The sequence below is a fragment of the Arachis ipaensis genome, chromosome B08, assembly GCF_000816755.2.
Source record: "Arachis ipaensis cultivar K30076 chromosome B08, Araip1.1, whole genome shotgun sequence".
Classification (NCBI taxonomy): Eukaryota; Viridiplantae; Streptophyta; class Magnoliopsida; order Fabales; family Fabaceae; genus Arachis; species Arachis ipaensis.
Window position 1 is genome coordinate 44,412,506 of NC_029792.2, and position 18,184 is coordinate 44,430,689.

The following is an 18,184-nucleotide window of genomic DNA, read 5'->3' on the forward strand; positions in this document are numbered from 1 at the left end:
AAGTAGTAGTGATTTGGATTAAAAGTAGGACATTCAAATTAAAGATAACATTCATTCACAGCAGTCCAATTATTAACTAAATCCTGCTCCTAGACTTTACCACAGTCCTGGGAGATGCACAGTAAAAAAAATTAATTAGCCCAATTTTATACCACACTAATTGGTGTACTAACCATATTTACTGGTTTCTATTGAGTAGTGTGATGATTATTGACTGATTCTCAGAGAACCAACCCACAGCATGAACGTATAGTTTCACACTTCATTGATCATAGAAGAACTTTCTTTTCAAATCTAAACTAGCAATACACTCAAATCTCTAACCATATAAGTAAATACCACCTATTGGGCTATAATCACTGACCTAGATTCAAATAATGAAGTGGAATTTCATCAAAAGATGAGACATGAGTAATTAGGAAAACCAGAATCAGCCCATTATCGAAACATGCACAATCTTCATATGCAGTAAGAACGTCCAATCAAAGAAGCATTATACCATCATAAATTAATAGAGAACTGGTGATTACCGCAGCAGTGAGAGGACGATGTAGCAGCTGACCCGATTGGACGACCTAATAGCAGTTGAGAGCTCCTCTTTGGGGGTGGCGAGGTGCCAGAACGCGAGAGTTGAGAGCTCCTCTTTGGGGGTGGGGTTTCGTTCACTGTATTCAGGACTAAGTGCTGTGAAGTATGGCTGGAGTGTATTAGAATTGAGAAGAAGAGGGTGGGTTACGGACGGGGGTATTTCATATGAGGAGTAATCAAGTTTGGCGGGTGTTTGAAATATTTGATATTAAACGAAATTCCTAATTTTGATTGTTAGAGGGAACTAATAATATTAATTCTAATAATAATAATTTGAACCATAAAAATATTTTGCCAAAAAAACAGAACGATAACCGGGAGGAATATAATTTGAAAAATCTTAAAACCAAAAAATATTGCACAACGTAAATTTGCTGTTGATATTTTAAATTTTAACATAATAACAATTATAGTAATAATAATACGGTACGTGGGATAATTACTAGCATATTTCTAGGTACTTTTTTCAGACGTTAAAAGAAAGTAAAAAAAAAATAGATAGATTTTTATTTGTTAGTTTGTTCGGAAAATATCATAGCAAAACATTTCGCTCATCATTGTGCCAAAAATTGCTTAATGATCAGAATCTTGCGATAGTCTTTCAATAAAGTGCAGAAATATGTAAAGCAGTAGACCAAGGACTTTCAATGCAGCATACTAACGATCCCTAATAACAATCTGAAGAATTATAAAGTCACGACAACTTCAAAAAACAAGTCTTGGGCATCCTATAAATCTAAATCCTAATTCTTCAATTAAACTATTGCAATATCCTCAAGGATTCAAGTATCTAGTCTCCCACATAGCTATGTGCCAGGTATTTTTCTTATCAGGAGACATTCCACTATAAGGATAATCATTCTCTTTCGGCGTTTTATTGAGGTCATACGACAGCATCGAGGCATTTTGTCCAGCAGAATCAGCTTCTTCAGAGCCACCGGAGGGGACGTCGTCCTCTTTTTCCAATGAATCCGGAACCACCTCTCCAATAGCTTGGGATGCCTCCTGAATCTGGGATCGAGATAACCTTGAGAGGTACATCATAGCACAAAATAGGCGTAGAATTTCAAGAATTAGTGTATGAACATAATCATATTACATCAACAACAAGTAAAGTTGTCTTTCTTACGTTCCCATATATGTTCAAGTCCGTGTTCTATGAGTTTAAATTCCTCTTGTGCTGCAATATCCAGTTTAACAACAAGAGTATTTTCATATCGTGCCTGCACAACACATCACAAAAATAATGTAGAAATACTGTTTGTAAAAATCTGGGACAATGTAAAATCATTCAAATGATTCCGAACCTAAAACATAAAAAATCAGGTGACTCAGCAGTAGAATCATTACATTTTATTTCTTGAGATAGCAAACAGATTAGATAGCAAGAAGACTATGGCATCAAAGAAAGAGAACACCAGTAACACCAGAAACAGAATGAATCTTTTGGAGTGCTCTTTCTGCTCAAGTCAGATCAAAGAATATGCCTCATGCACACAGATTAAGGTCTCAAATTGATACAAGATATAAGCGACTCCTGCATTGTTGCGGGCTACATTTATTCTCAACTGGTTTGGTTCGTTTTTTGAACCTAACAAGAATGGAGTGAGATTATTGCCACCTGTATTTCGGTTCCAACCAACAGAAGAGGAGTTTCTATTTCAGTATTTGAAATGTAAGGTTTTCTCTTTTCAGTTGCCAGCTTCAATCATTTCTGAGATCAATGTTTGCAACTACGATCCATGAGATTTGCCAGGTAATCAATATAAAAATCTTTACCTCCTTTTTTTTTTTAAAGTTTTAGTTTCACTCTTAAAGTTACCAAATTATATTAATCAATATAAAAATCTTTACCTCCTTTTTTTTTTTAAAGTTTTAGTTTCACTCTTAAAGTTACCAAATTATAGTGAAGTATAATTCCGTTTAGTCTTTGCTTCTTAAAATGTTTAATTTAAAAATTTCTTCAAAAAAGGAAAAAGTTAAAGATAGACTAAATTAATTAAATTAAATTGAAACTAAATTGACATTATCTAAGGTTAGAATGAAACTAAGTTAAATTAAAATATTATTTAACTTTACTCATTTTTTTTTACATATAGCTCTAGGAATAATTAACTCATATATATGCTCTTATAACTATGATCTTATTATTTTTTTTATTATTAGGGAATAATAATAATTATGGGGAGCAAGAAGATAGATACTTGTTCAGCTCAAAGGAAGTTAAGTATAGAAACGGTAACCGAATGAACAGAATAACGAAATCTGGATATTGGAAAGCAACTGGATCAGACAAAAGAATAATTTCAACATCATGTAATAATAATAATAATAGTAATATTGTTGGGATAAGAAAAACTCTTGTATTCTATCATGGAAAATCTCCAAATGGCTCTAGAACTCATTGGATCATGCGTGAGTATCGACTTGTCACTACTCATTCTAATTCATCCCAGGTGATTATTTTTTCAATTATTAGTATAAAGTTTGTTTTTACAATTTTTTCTTTTATTATAATGGCCTAATTAATGGGTAGCCAAAATCATTAACATTAATTATATTCAGTTTTTTTTTTCTTACTTTCATGTAATATTACACTCTTCAATAATATTCTTTGATTTGTTATATTTACACTCACATTATATTTTACAACATACAAAAAATAAATGGTAGAGGTCATTATTAATAAAATATTTATTTATCATCTTTATAACGTCAACCAGAAAATCACATGTAAGCACCGAATTTCATTTTAGTTGGCAATTAATTAAACTAGGGTGAGTAAAATTGTGATACGTTAAATAAATAGCAAGATAATAAGTGAATATTTACCTTCACCTCGTCAAGTATCTTCTGTGAGAACCACGTCTCCGTACTTGTTACAAACTCAAACCCAAATTTAGCCCGGTACTTTCGGTCCCAATGAAGCATTTTCTAAAGTTTTAGAATTATCACATGAATATGGTTGCTTTCCACGAATAAGAAAATGGAGTACAAAAATAAATTGATCCCAGCAGCAAACAAACTCTCATCATTGATCCCGGCGCATGAGCTATGGCTCGATAGAGGTGACTTTGTCCAAAGAAGGCATCCAATCATGATTGTATGCGAGACTCTTTAAACCACAACTGTCTTGCAAAGGACGTTACGTGGTCCAAGAAAGAGAATGGAGACTCAGCTATCATCTTCTCTGCGAACTAACGGCTTCTAGTAATGGGAAAGAAGTCTCTGCTCTCCAATTTCTCTAATAGTCCACCAAAAATAGAAAGAATGTACAAGGACAATATAAAAATGTGATTGTAAGAAGTCTAGTTGGAGAGGTAATAGCATTGTGAAGACATAGTTGAATAAAAGAGCTTTATATGAGAGGATAAGTTTTAAAAAATCTCAAATAAGTCACTATAATCAACCTATTATCTAATGATATGACAAAAATAAAATCCAATATCTATCGTAGGTGAATCAGGACAGTAGTATATATCCAGAACTGCCATGTATATGAGCTACATGCATGGTGGAGAACATTTTTTAGGAATCGGCAGCCTCATCACAATCTTCAACCCTTTCACTAGTGGACTCCTCTAAATCGCCGTCTCTTGTCAACGCGGCCGTTCGACATCAAATTCAGGCAAGCTAGTCATACAGGCCTGTGGATTAAGGTCGACCTCACAATATTCATAATCTTCGCCCATGTCAAACAAATCTCTTGGCTTCACATGGACTACTACACTCCATCCGCTCTCTACCTCATCCTCTACGTAGAAAACAAGATGAGCCTCAGATGCCAATATATACGGCTCATCGTCTTCTCGATCACTGGTGTGAATCAGATTGGCAAAATTGACACAGGTGTGGCCCAGAACGTCTTGCCGAATGCCTCTGCCCGACGTGGTGTCTGCCCAAATACACTTGAATAAGACTACATTGAATTGACCACTGTAATTTAGCTCGATGATGTCTACTAATTTCCCGTAATACGAGATGCCGCCGACAGCAACATTGGCATCCCGTTTACTTGCATAACTTCTAGTATCCGAAGTGACATAAACCCCGATATTCTGTGTTTTCATCCCTTCCTCCCTCGACATGGTCCTAAATTTAAATCCATTGACGTTGTAAGCTGGTTAGCGTTTGGCCTGAGCGAGGGGACCGCAGGCGAGCCACTGCAACTCGTTCGAATGATTGGTGCTTCCAAATGGGACCTGGCATTGAACCATTAGAGGCAAGAGGGCATCAAAGGGTAGTAGGATCCTGAGATATTAAAGATTACCTTATGCCTGAACCAGTTGGCAAATTCTCTGTGCACAACGCTATCTATGTGAGACTGGGACCTTGTTCTACTTCGCAGTTTTCTCTTTGTGATGGCTCTGTACTCACTGTGCATACAAAAGGTTTGTTCAAGTTTAGTAGTATCAGTACCAAATTGGCTCACTGTATAATTTTATAGCTCAGGCTCTGTACTTACTCCAAGAATTTCTCTACAGCAATGTAATTGACCAGTACATGACGATGTGCTTGAAGCTTTTCGGTTGCTGTTAGACTAAAAAATAAACTTGCCCCGACCGCCTTTCCAACCACTGGGAACATGTTGGCAATCTCGCTTGGTGGAGCATCGATCGGCCGGTCGTCAACGCGTGTCGGTCGGTTGATCCTAGTCTCGACATTATCTAGATATCTAGAACAGAATGTGAGAATCTCCTTGGATAAGTAGCCCTCTGCAATCGATCCTTCCGGTTGTTCCCTGTTACGCACGTACTGCTTGAGACGACATAGGTACCTTTGAGAACATAACGTACAAATTACTAGATGACAGCTATCCATTTATAAACAGGTCGAGAAAGCTTAAGTGTATCAATACCTCTTAATTGGGTACATCCACTGGTAATGCACTGGGCCACCGAGACGGACCTCCTCGACCAAATGCACCGTTAGATGAACCATAACTGTGAAGAAGAAAGGTGGAAATATCATCTCCATGTGGCACAAGGTATAGACTACACGATCCTGAAGGAGAGGAAGTTGTTGAGGATCTATGGATTTACTGCATATTATTCGGAAAAAGGCTGATAACTCAGCGAAGACGGCGGACACTGGGGTGGGCAACACGTGTTTTGATGCAATTGGCAGTAAATGTTCCATTAGAATATGGCAGTCATGACTCTTCAAGCCGAATAACTTGCGCTGTTTTAAATCAACACAGCGAGAGATGTTGCTAGAGTACCCATCTGGAAAGACCACATTCTTGATTGTCCTAAGAAAGACATCCTTCTCTGGATTCCACATGGTAAAGATTGCAGCGGGATACTTTTCACCTTCAACTGGCCACATATCATGCCGGATGCCCATCAACTAGAGATCTTTTCGAGCTTTTAGGTGGTCTTTGGACTTACCGCTCTCGTTCAACATGGTGAAAACAATGTTGTCGCATACATTCTTCTCTATGTGCATTACATCAAGGTTGTGACGTAACTCGTTGTTCTCCCAGTACGCCAAATCAAAGAATACACTCCTCTTTTTCTAGGGAGACTCGTCTTGCACCATGGTCTGCTGTCCGCGCCTTCTTTTACCGCCCACCGCTTGCACCTTGCCTTGTGAGACAAGAACACCCTCCAATTGTCTCAGGACATCCCTACCAGTCAATTTGGTAGGTGGGGATCTATCATCTACCTTGCCATCAAATCTAATCCGGTCCTGTCTATATTTGTGATCGCGATTCAAGAAGCGACGATGACCCATATAACACCATTTCTGACTGAAGGTGAGTCACATAATCTCGGTATCCAAATTGCACGTGGGACAAGCTCTCCCGCCGTAAGTATTCCAGCCAGATAAATTGCCCAAGCCAGAAAAATCACTGATAGTCCACATTAGTGCAGCTCGCATCTTGAACATTTTCTTCTCACTGGCATCGTAGGTATCAACACCAGCCCACAACTCCTTCAGCTCATCGATCAGGGGCTGTAGGTAGACATCTATGTCATTGCCAGGCATTTTAGGACCGGGAATAATCATAGAGAGAATAAAGTTGGTTTGTTTCATGCAAATCCATGGGGGTAGGTTGTACGGAATAAGAATCACTAGCCATATTGAGTACTTTGAACTGAGGTTTCCATAAGGATTGAAGCCATCACTAGCCAGGGCTAAGCGAACATTGCGTGGATCGCCAGAAAAGTCAGTATATCTCCTGTCAAATGCTTTCCAACCCTCACCGTTCCTGGGATGCCTCAAGGAACCGTCAGAGTTGGTTCCTCTATTGTGCCACAACATGTCAACGGATGTCTTGCTGAACATGAATAATCACTGCAACCGTGGAATCAGAGGAAAGTAACGGAGAATCTTCGCCGGTAGAGGTTTCCCATTCTTCTTGACAATGGCGTTGATTCTGACTAAAGAATTCTTCCTGGTCTTTTGCTTCCACCTGGATGCCCCACACCGTTTGCATCTAGACAAGTCTTGGTCTGTACCCTGGTATAGCATGCAGTCATTTGGACATGCATCTATCTTCTTGTACCAAATGCCGAGCTTCTTTATGATCCTCTTGGCATCGTGCAAGGTCTTCGGAATCCTTGCATGCTCAAAGGCATCCCCCAGTAGCTCTAGAATCAATCTGAAATCCTTGTCGCTCACTCTGCACATGCACTTTATATGGTACAGCCTAACCAAGAAAGACAGCTTCGAGAATCTTGAGCATCCCGGATATAATCCCTGTTTGCCGTCCTCAAGCAAGTCGTGAAAGGCACGAGCCTCGCAGTTAGGTTCATCAGATAAGTACGGCAACCCCTTCGCAATGTCTCCGACATGCCCATTCATCGAGTCTTCATCGTCACTCTGCAGTCCCGGGAAGTTGAATGCGTCGTGGACCATGTCCCGCATTTGATCTCCTAAATTTACATTAGGTTCTAGTTCTTCCCTAGCGCTGGATCTCTTGTCTACGATCCTCTCACCGTGATGTAACCAAAAGGTATAGTTAGGGGGAAAGGGTTTCATCAGAAGGTGATCATACGCGTCCTCTTTAGTTTGGTAACACCGGAACCCACACAAAGGGCATGGACAATGTATCATCCCATCGGATGATGCATTGGCAAATGCGAAGTCAAGGAATCTATTCAGACCATCCCTATATTCTGCACTACCTCGTGGCTTTGTAATCCAACTCTTATCAATGTCTAAATGAATAAAATAGCAGAAACAAATAAAAAAATAGTAAAAAAATACATAGAACTAAAAAAATGAAAAATGGGGTGTGTGTCAAGGAAACTAGTAACAGTTTATCACAATTATGAGATGGGAGAGTACCATACGTAATAAACTCGACAATATATTGCAAGAAAAACCATGTGGAAAGGTATTGGGGAGGTTGCTTACTCATTGTCAAAATTCTGTGCTTTCTAAAAAATTATTGGTAGAAAGAATTGCTGATCCCAAGTCCAAAAAATGAAAAGACAAAGAAGGAACAAAACCTTAAAAAATGAGAAAAAAAAAACAAAAGGAGTAAAAGTTAGATTTATGTAACTCATTAATAAGAAACTAAACAATCATAAAGAATAGAAACCTCAAATGCAAATTTTCTGCCCTTAATTGCGGGTTAACTCAACAAAATAAGAAGAAAATAGCTGGATATAATATCCTCTATTATGTTTAATTTTAATTCTTTAAAAGATAAATTTGATTAAAAAGATCACTTGAAAAAAATAAAAAGTTCATTTTAGGAAAAAATTAATTTAATAAAAAAAATTTGGAGATAAATCTAAACATTTACTCCCAAGATTCTCTTGCAAAGCATGCTGGCATGTTTATGTTTATGCTGGGAACAGACAACTGGTTGTTTGATAAATCAAGAAGGCTAAGCCTTGGTGCAGATAAACTTGATGGAATTTCGCCAGAAAGTTTATTCGAGGACAAGTTCAATGAGTTGAGTGTGAGCAAAGATCTAATACCAACTGGTATTTCTCCGGAAAGAGAGTTACCAGAAAAGTTTATTTCATTAAGAGAGACACAAGAACTAATAGAATATGGTCTAACACCATAAATATTGTTCATGTTCAACTTAAGAGTAGTTAGCTTATGCAAGTTGCCAATAGTATCTGGTATTTTTCCTGACATTGATTTTGAACTAGTTGGTAGGATTTTCTAGAGTTGATTTCATTGAACCATTTTTTTAAGCATTCTTTCATTAGGACCTAAGTGGTTTTTTGAACATCACTTAACTATTCTTTTTTATATAAATAGATTACTATCAGTATTCATGTGCAACTACTTCAAAATCTCTCATGCAGTGGCAAAAGCCTATAAATACGTTGAAGAAGAAGATTACATATGCATAACACTTATAAACTATGTGGGGTACTAATTAACAACGAGAATAAATAAATTAAGATAATAAATACAAGAGAAGAAAAGTGAAGATCAAATTAGATATAAAGGAGGAGTGAGTAGTATGAAAATGCAAGGAATTGAACAGATGAGTGATATACAATAAACTCAGATATATGATGATGAAGCCAATAAAAAATTAAGAAAAATAAAATAAATAAAACAAAATATAGTGCGTGAAATATAATATTGCAGTATGTATCACAACAATAAGTGATGATGGCTTCATGAATAATAGTATTATTATTAATTAATACTGATTAATTATTATATAACTACTTATATGTGTCGATGAAAATAACATGACATGAAAAATTCAAAACTAGTTCTCTATCTCCTTGATGCTATTAGGGTGTAGTTACGAGGACTACTAATTAATAATAATGATAGTGGATGAAAAATTGAAAAGAAGGAAAAATGTTGGAGCCTTAGCATGCAAGGTTGGCCAATGCACAATTATTGACTGGGAAATGATATATGTAGTAGTTTCATGTCAACAATAATTCTTCAAATATGACTCATAGTCATTCAATTTTCCAAAAGGACAATTTCCTTTGTAGATTTTAGTGTTTTTTTGGAGAACAAAGAAAATGAAGCCTTGACTACTTAGCTAGCTTGATGAGCATTATATTATTAATGAGTTTTGTCCGAATGGCTCCAAATTCCAGCCATATGAATCCAATCAAACTATCAAAGTCCTTCATAAATTGTTGAAGAAGAAGATTACATATGCATAACACTTATAAGCATCGTTAAGGTAATTGCTAACACTGACGTTTTCATGAAAACATGTTAAGAAGGTATTTATTCAGCAGACTAGCCAGTTATGCTACAGCGCCAAAGAACTTCAAAGATTTTGAAGATAAAGATAGTGACAACTGAAGGAGTTTCTACTCTCCATAAAAATCTCATGGATCAAACAAGCCAAATAGCATTTCATAACTAACTCAGAATGAAAGTAATGCGAAAATAACCAAATCCGAAAGGACTATAAGTTCAAACTCTAACATGGTTTTATTTTATTTTATTGTATTACTTTAAAAGCTGCAAGGGAAACACAACTCATATAAAGGATTAGTTTCACCGTTTCTCATAACAATTGAAAACAGGGAAGTCCATAGAAAAACAAAGCTATTACTTTGGTCTCATCATCCCAAGGTGGCAATAATGCTATTACTTCCATCAATCAACATTGCTACTTTAAGATAAATACTATATACCCCCATTCACCTCTGTTTCTTATAAATATAAAATGTATATGTGCAAAGTATAGAATGAATGTTTTTTTTAGGGATAAGTATAGACTATTAAGGAACTAAATTTTGAAAGTCTTTTAAGTTGTAGGACACATTCAAGAACTCAAATCTGATCAAAGACGTGCAGTTACTAGTGCAAGGATATGCTTTCCACTTGAGATCCCAACAGGGTTCCAGAAAAACAAAAGGAAAGAAGCATGAAAACTTGAGAGGGATGGATGAGTACCATGGTATCTAAGATCACAATCAGAAGCTAATAAGCTATATCACTGTGTCAAGGAACATATTCACCAAACAACAACATCACAAGGTTTTTAATAATACCATACACAGCAACTTTTTTTCCTTCCCCCATGTACCGAATCATACACACTGCAAAACTAATTGTTAATCCACCAACCTGCCATCACATATCTTAAACCTGTTTTCTTAGTTATTTCATGAATTAAAAAATATTCAAAATAAAATCCCACATATAAAACTCCAGTTTTTGTGAGGAACACATTAACAAATTAATTAATACTTGACCCATAAATCTAATGGAAATCCTAATTTTCTGCAGGGAGGAAGCATAACAGAACAGATATAACAAGAATGCCAACTAAAGTACCTCATATTGAGATGCAAAATCAAGCCGGAACAAAATTTTGGAAATAAAGACAATACAAAACAAAACATAGATACCGGTTTCACGCACGATCGAGGAGATGCTCAACTTCAAGACCAGTGAGAGAAGCACAGATGGCAGCTGCACGACTCGACCACCCACACAGAGGCCCAGAGTGGAGCAGAGGTCAGGGATTTTGCACACCATGAATGAGGGAGGTCTGGGTTTTGGGGATTGTGGTTGAGACGCAAAGGCTTGAAAAATTGGGGTTTCTGCAGAATTGGGGGAATCGATTAATGGTTGTAAGATGACAAGGAGGAATGGAAAAATTGTATCATGATAAGATCCTCACCTGGGTGAGTTCAAGGTTTCACGCCTCTGCTCCCGCTCTTGATTGGTGTACTATCAGGCTCAACTTGCGAGAACTACAAATTTGGGGAAAATCAATAACTGGTTGTAAGCTTAAAAGGGGAATTGAAACTGTGACTTCTGATAAGTTCCTGACCTAGTGGCGTTTCTGGGGGTAGTCGCCAGGGATGTTGCGGCACAGGGAGTGTGGGGGAAATTTCGCGCCTCTGCTCCCGCTATTATTCGCGCCAAGAGGATAGGGTAAAATAAGGAAGCTTGAAGATATATACCCCCAATTTTGCAGTGGTTCTGATTGCACAGCCGCTATCCAGGGGGCGTTTTACAGCTTCTGCCAGACCGCCGCTTACTTCTGCCAGGATCTTTCTAATTCGCGGCGATTTTGGTCAGGGCCGCTATTTAGCCGCCGCTAGGCTCCGCCTCTCCTGTAGTGAATTGATTAGAGAAAGAATGTTGTACGCTACCAACATTCCAAATTATAACATAGATTACGCTCTTATTGTTTCACTGGTCGAGAGATAGAGACCCGAGTGTCACACATTCTATTTCCCTTTTGGAGAGTGCACTATGACATTAGAAGATGTTGCGGTACACCTTGGTCTACAAATAAATATAGAGTTTGTCTCTAGAGTTACTAGTTTACTTGTTGATCAAGTTAAACAATTATTGTACTTTGATAATTTTAGAGTTGAAGTCAAGGATTCGGATTTTTTGGTAACAAAATAAAATTCACGTCCCTCTTGCGTATTTATGGGCAGTGTGTTACCCCAGAGGAAAAGGCCCGAGTTTATGTACTACTGATGTTGGGTATTCGTTTATTACTAGACAAATTAGGAAACTTAGTCCATGGAAAGTATCTTCCACTGGTAGTAGATTTAGACCACTGTAGGAATTTTAAGTTGGAGATCTATATGTCTCGCCATACCGGGAATTAGGTCAAGTTTCACGCAACAGGGTAGATCAAATCAGTAGTTGCACTATTTGCTACAATCGTGGGCATGGCTTAGGCTTCCGTGGCTATGTCCAGTGCCTCATTTGCCTTTCTCATTTTCATTAGCATCAAAGTTTGTATCATAGTAACATTATTTATCTTTTAAATTATATTTCCATATTAAAATGCCGAGTTTGCATATTTTACACAATTGGGAAGGATGGGAGCATCCTCGACACCTGAAATTCCATAGCATAGTTGTAATTAGGAATCGAGTAGGCCACATGTCCATAAATGAGGTAAGATTAAAAGTAAATTTACTTTATTATATGTTGTGGGTTATATGGTGTTATGTAATTTGGTTTTTGCTTTCATATAACAACTCAAATGGAGACCTTGCCAAAATGCGCATGTGGTGATGCAAATTTCACCAGATATCATGCATGACATTGAGCAGGGTTGTGCTTATCATTGCCTGGTAATTTGTTTTGAAATTGTTGAGTGACATCTAGCTAACCGGGTGATGCATCAATTTGGATGGTCTCAACGAGAGCCAGAAGACCTTGTGGATCTCAAAACTAGCCACAATAGAGACTTAAGAGGTCATAACTACAAAAATTAGGTTGACATTCATTCTGTTTGGATTACGGCTTGGGGCATGCAAAGATCGATGGTTAGAGACCCTACTCCTGACTATAGACCTTCTGACATATATATGGATTGGTATCATCAGCACGAATCACATGGATTTTTGGCCACACAGGTTCGCTTGCACAACCTAAGACTTGATCAAGTTCCCGAGTTGTGGCAACATCTTACTACTATTCTACCCAATCAATCGATGTGGGAGTTTATGCCGTCTGACTATACAATCACCATCAACATGGGCCTTAATAGTATCCTCAATCGCATGCTTTAAGAGCTTCTGTAGATAATGGCCAACTTCAAAGACAGGTCGCGCACGATTGGTCAAATGCCACACCTGATGTTTCACGACAATCTGTTGACGTGAGCACATCATCTTTGAGTTGCTCTAACTTTCGTTTCCACTTTAGAGGAGGATCTTCTACCAAGTAACCAGATTTGAATCTTAATCTTTGCTTGCAAAATCCTTGTTGACGACGGTGGTGTTTACAGACCACAAGTTCAGGATGACATCTTACATACCTTTAAGGTATTTGCTATGCATTGAGCATGATCTTAATGTTTGTTAATATTATTTATTGTTATCTACATGGGTACTTAATTACTGTGCAATCTTTATTTGAGTTGTGATTTAGGTGGACTCATCATTGTTACAAAATATTTGCAGAACAACGTGGACAACTAACAGATAAGCTCTTCGATGGGGTAGATCATTAGTGGATGGATGTCTCAACTTTTTTCTGTGCAAGAGATATTGAGTCAGAAGATGCAAAAGCTAGGCAAGAAGTGTAAAATTTGGTTGAATTATAATTAATAATTTAATTATGAGAAAAGAAGATTAAGAAATTAATATATATATATAAATTTTGGAAAGATAAAATATTTAGAATGCGAATTAAATCACTAATTTTAAAGGTTTTTGCCCAAAATGCTCGAGCTAGAAGAGAGAAGAGAGAGGAAAAAAGAAACACTAACTTCACCACCTTCAAACCTCCATAACTTTTGTTCCGGAGCTCTGATTGATAAGCTATTTGTGGCTATGTATTCGTCTCGGATTCCTCTTTATTTCTATCTAAGTATTGTGGTAAGGAGCCTTGAATGCCTTTCCCAGTTTCCTATCTTCTTTAATTTCGCATTTTTTTGGGTATATAGTGTTGAGATATTGTGATTTTGGTTCTTTAGGGATACTCTAGCATAGATTCCAAGTGGGTTAAGGTAAAGAAGCCTAATCTCTTTATTATCCATAATCTTAAGTAAAATCCTAGCTTGAAATACGAATTAAATTGGTGTAACTAGATTAAATGAATATGATGCCTTGCTTGGTGTATTGCGGTTTGGTTGTGGAGCATTTATGGAGGCTTGATTGACGTTGGGTAAAGCTTGGAATTACCGAAAAGGGAAATGATTCAAGGGTGTGAACCACCGTTAAAGAAGTACGGGTTTTAGTTTCGAGTAGGTATTTTGTAAGATTATGTGAATGCCTAAGTTGATTGTCCCTAAGATAGGATTGAACGGAATTTGGTTGATGTTGTATTAATTGGTGGTGAATTGTGAATTGAGTGGTTATTGAGTTGTATTGAATATGATTTGTGATATTCTTGATTATGATGTCAATTGGTATGTAAAAATTGGGCCGGAGGCCGAGATAAGGTAAAATGTCCTTTATGAGGTAAGTCACAATAAGTAATGAATGTGCCATGAGTAAATTATTGTTGGATTGATGAAGATTTGGATGTATGAGTGTTGTGCATAAGGTTGTGAGTGGACATAGTTAATAAACTATGTTAAATAAGTTAAAGTTGTTGTGATTAGGCTTGCAATAGTTTTGCATCTGGACCTGGTACACCTCCATTTGAGCCTCCACAAGTTGCATCCTCTCTAGTGACTCCCTCCACTACAGCCTGAGCTCATCCGTAGATATCACGTGGGCGAGGATCTTTTAATACCTCTCCCAATAATCGTTAAGCTTCTGAGCCTGCTGCTGAAGGTTGTTGTTGGAGCTTCTGCACCTGTAGCCTTAAATCCACGCCTTTAATACCTCCTTCAAGTGCTTCCGTCATTGAAATTATTATTAAGCCCTAGGTTAAATTAAAGAGCTTTAATTTGATGCTTTTTTTACAGTACTTTTATGTTTGGTTGTGGAATTTTTAATGGGTTAGCAATTTAAATGGAGACAGGTGGAAATAAAAAAAAAGAAGAAAAAAGAAGAAAGAAGAAAGAAAAAAAAGAATAATGGAGTATCAATGTTTTTTTATTATAACAGTTATTTTTATTTTTGTGAGAAATGATAAGCTCATTTGTAATGGACGGAGGCTTTTTTTTCTTTTAGAGACTCAGAACCATCTTAGAGAAATCAGTAGTTATTCTAAGTACACAAATACTTATACATGTCCAAATATATATATATCAAAAATGCTAACTGAACCTAAAAAAAAAAAACTAATTAACTATCAAATTAATTATTATATATTTTTATTATATATTATCTAATTCATTTTAAATGTGTATTTTAAATTTTAATATATATTTTTAATATACCTTAAATTCACGCCTTTTTCGGGCTTGATGGCTCGACTCACAGCAGAGTCTAACAACGGCCTCAATGTGGAGGTGCGGAGGCTGCTGGTGAAGAACAACCTCATCCTGTATACGCGGTTCTTGTACGGCGCTGAGGCGGTCTCGCGCCAAACCGCATTGTGATTGACGACTGAAGCTGCAGATCCATCAGTGGCGTCCTCTCCACTTTGCTAAAACTGCTAGGTCGCAACCTCTAGTCTCTATTTGTAGGACTCTTCTGTAATTAACACAAGTTATTGTGATTAGCACGACAGATATACAGAGTTAATCTCTAATAATTTTATAGCAGGAGATACTCAGATATATGTTTACTCACATAATGGTCCTAAGACCGCTGATCAATAAATCTCTCTTTGTTCCCCTTCAACGGGTGGGTGTACTTGAACATCTCTGCCAATGTCGTCTCGTAATCTAACGACTTCGACTACACATGTTGCATTGAAACAATATGATTAGGATGCCTAGTGATGATATGCAAAAGAATATAACTAAGTTATTAACAAAATTAAAGTCACTTTACATACCAGCCTGGCCTTGTCTTCATGAAGGTGGCTGAGCCGCCAGTATACTTGAACGACCTAGCCGAGGCCCTGTTAGCTCTGTGGGTGAGACACCGATGTCGGAACCTCTCATCGGTCTCCCAATGAACAAACAGAGCCTTCTTTATTTCCGGTCGAAGCCAGGTCGTCCGGTGGTTCCGCCCTTGACGAACATCATCCAGTATTTGCTGGAGCCGCCGACCCATTCTATGGTCGAATATCTTCCTGATGGTAAGGTCGTGCTCAGCATCCCACCTAAAGTGCAGCTGCAACAAAGAAACTTTAAAATTATTTAAGCAAGATAGAAGATATAAACTAGCTAAAAATGTTTAAAATTAAAAAAAAGTGATTACCACCAATTTCTGAAACCATCGCTCCCTGGTCTCAGCGGGGATATTCGTGTAGCTGGGCTAAGGATGGTGGTACATCAGCTTGATGACATTGGTCATCTCCTAAGTACACGTGTTGTTATTCGGCACAAACCTAATAACCCACAAACAAGAATCAACCTAAATTCACTAAACAGTAATCATAATCATTGAAACTTAAAACAATTACCAGGCAACGAAATCAACCTAAATCCACTAAACTGGAATCAATTTTCAGAAATTTTCACTAACCAGGCAACCAAATCAACCTAAATTCACTAAACAGGAATCAATTTTCAGGAACTTTTAGTAATAACCATAATCATTGAAACAGGAAACACTAACCAGGCAACCAAATTAACCTAAATTCACTAAATAGGAATCAATTTTCAAAAATTTTCAGCAACAACTGTAATCAATGAAACAGGAAACACCAACCAAGCAACCAAATCAACCTAAATCCACTAAATAGGAATAAACTTTTAGGAACTTTTAGCAACAATCGTAATCAATGAAACAGAAAACACTAACCAAGCAGCCAAATTAACCTAAATCTACTAAACAAAAATTAATTTTCAGAAACTTTCAGCAACAACTAGAATAATTGAAACATGAAAAAATAACTAGGAAACCAAATTAATCTAAATCCACTAGACAGGAATTAATTTTCAGGAACTTTCAGCAATAAGGTTAATCATAATCATTGTAACTTAAAAATACTAACCAGTATTCAAACATAAATCTACTAAACTAGAATCAATTTTCAGATACTTTCAGCGATAACCATAAACAGAAAATACATGAGACTTTGAACGTGATATTTATCCCATGCAGCCATCAGGCCAAATGGTCAATTGTATGATGGAAGGTAGTGGAGGGGCATCAGCTGCTGTCTCACTTCCGTGGTTGGACCTGGGGCCACAGCATCTGTCGCTGGAGGCAACATCGATGTGGATGCAGGCTACTGAACAGTAGGAGGCGGTATTGTTGCCGTAGACGGAGGTATGTATTTAGGGTTAGGGACCATGATGAATGTTGGTATACTAAACCCCAACCTGTGGCGTCACTGGGGTGGTCCTAGTAGAGGGAGAGGATCCAGAAGTATCGAGGATACCAAAAGAAACCTTCCCTCTATCCCGACCACGACTACGACCATGATCAGTAGCCTGATCCGCAGTACCTCTATCTATCATCATGTCTGCAAATATCAAATTATCAAAAAATCTCAGCAACAATTTATCAGTAAAACAGTCATCAACGCAACAATTAACATAATTAGACAATTTCAAACACTTCAACAATTCAAAACCTATTGTATTGAATCTAATCTAACTTAATCAACCTAAATCCACTAAGATTAGAAAACTAAACTGAATTAACTTTGAAACTGATTCAAAATTAAAATTGAAATTCTAATCAAACCTAAACTAAACTAAACTAAAATTAAATAATTATCAAATAATTTTAGCAATAATTTCTCAGCAAATTAGTCATCAACGCAACAATTAACACAATTAGAAAATTTCAAATACTTCAACAATTCAAAACCTAATGTATTGAATCTAACCTAAATTAATCATCCTAAATTCGCTAAGATTAGAAAACTAAATTGAACTAAATTTAAAATTGATTCAAAATTAAAATTGAAATTCTACTCAAACCTAAACTAAATTAAACTAAAATTAAAGGAATTGAAAAAGAGTTTCTCAAGAACCTGTAACAAAGAACAGAACAAGAAAAAAGGGAAGAGGTAGATATTGCAGCAGTGGTCGCCAAAGTTGCGGTGGCGGCAAATGATGGTGACGGCAGATGGTGATGATGGCAAGGAGAGAGAGATTGAGGGAAAGAATGAGGGGTCAGCATAAAGGGTTGACGGTGACAGAGAGGGGATGCCGACGGCGATGGTCTCGGCGATAGCGGCAGATGGCAAGAGG

At 37.2% G+C, this 18,184-nt stretch overlaps 1 protein-coding gene and 1 long non-coding RNA gene across 13 annotated transcripts; one reads left to right on the forward strand and one right to left on the reverse strand.

Annotated features, from left to right (window-relative positions):
• LOC107613629 lies at window positions 1,149-11,768 on the reverse strand. Of its 12 annotated transcripts, none has more exons than XR_002352395.1 (6): window positions 11,330-11,768; window positions 11,177-11,249; window positions 10,902-11,096; window positions 7,954-8,048; window positions 3,421-3,832; window positions 1,149-1,811 (listed from the first exon to the last, which is right to left on the reverse strand). XR_002352395.1 is itself a non-coding variant. In XM_021109398.1 (4 exons), exons 2-4 carry the CDS (start codon window positions 11,029-11,031, stop codon window positions 1,395-1,397), a joined length of 432 nt encoding a protein of 143 aa, XP_020965057.1. In that variant the 5' UTR covers window positions 11,032-11,096; window positions 11,177-11,323; the 3' UTR covers window positions 1,149-1,394. The 12 variants fall into 12 exon arrangements, 1 of the variants encoding a protein (XP_020965057.1); XR_001614098.2 differs by lacking the exon at window positions 7,954-8,048 and having other exon boundaries at window positions 1,149-1,599; window positions 1,718-1,811; window positions 11,330-11,765; XR_001614096.2 differs by lacking the exon at window positions 7,954-8,048 and having other exon boundaries at window positions 1,149-1,615; window positions 1,718-1,811; window positions 11,330-11,765.
• Window positions 1,818-3,046, forward strand: LOC110265885. The gene is made up of 2 exons (XR_002352400.1): window positions 1,818-2,344; window positions 2,755-3,046. It is a non-coding gene; the product is annotated as an uncharacterized LOC110265885 (long non-coding RNA).

Bases quoted from the DNA above. Each gene is read 5' to 3' on its own strand.
- LOC107613629 (XM_021109398.1), bottom strand. From the start codon at position 11,031: ATGGTGTGCAAAATCCCTGACCTCTGCTCCACTCTGGGCCTCTGTGTG. The intron at 1,812-10,914 runs GTGCGTGAAACC...TGTGTTGTGCAG, and splicing joins AGTTGAGCATCTCCTCGATC to GCACGATATGAAAATACTCT. The intron at 1,616-1,717 runs GTAAGAAAGACA...GTACCTCTCAAG, and splicing joins ACTTGAACATATATGGGAAC to GTTATCTCGATCCCAGATTC.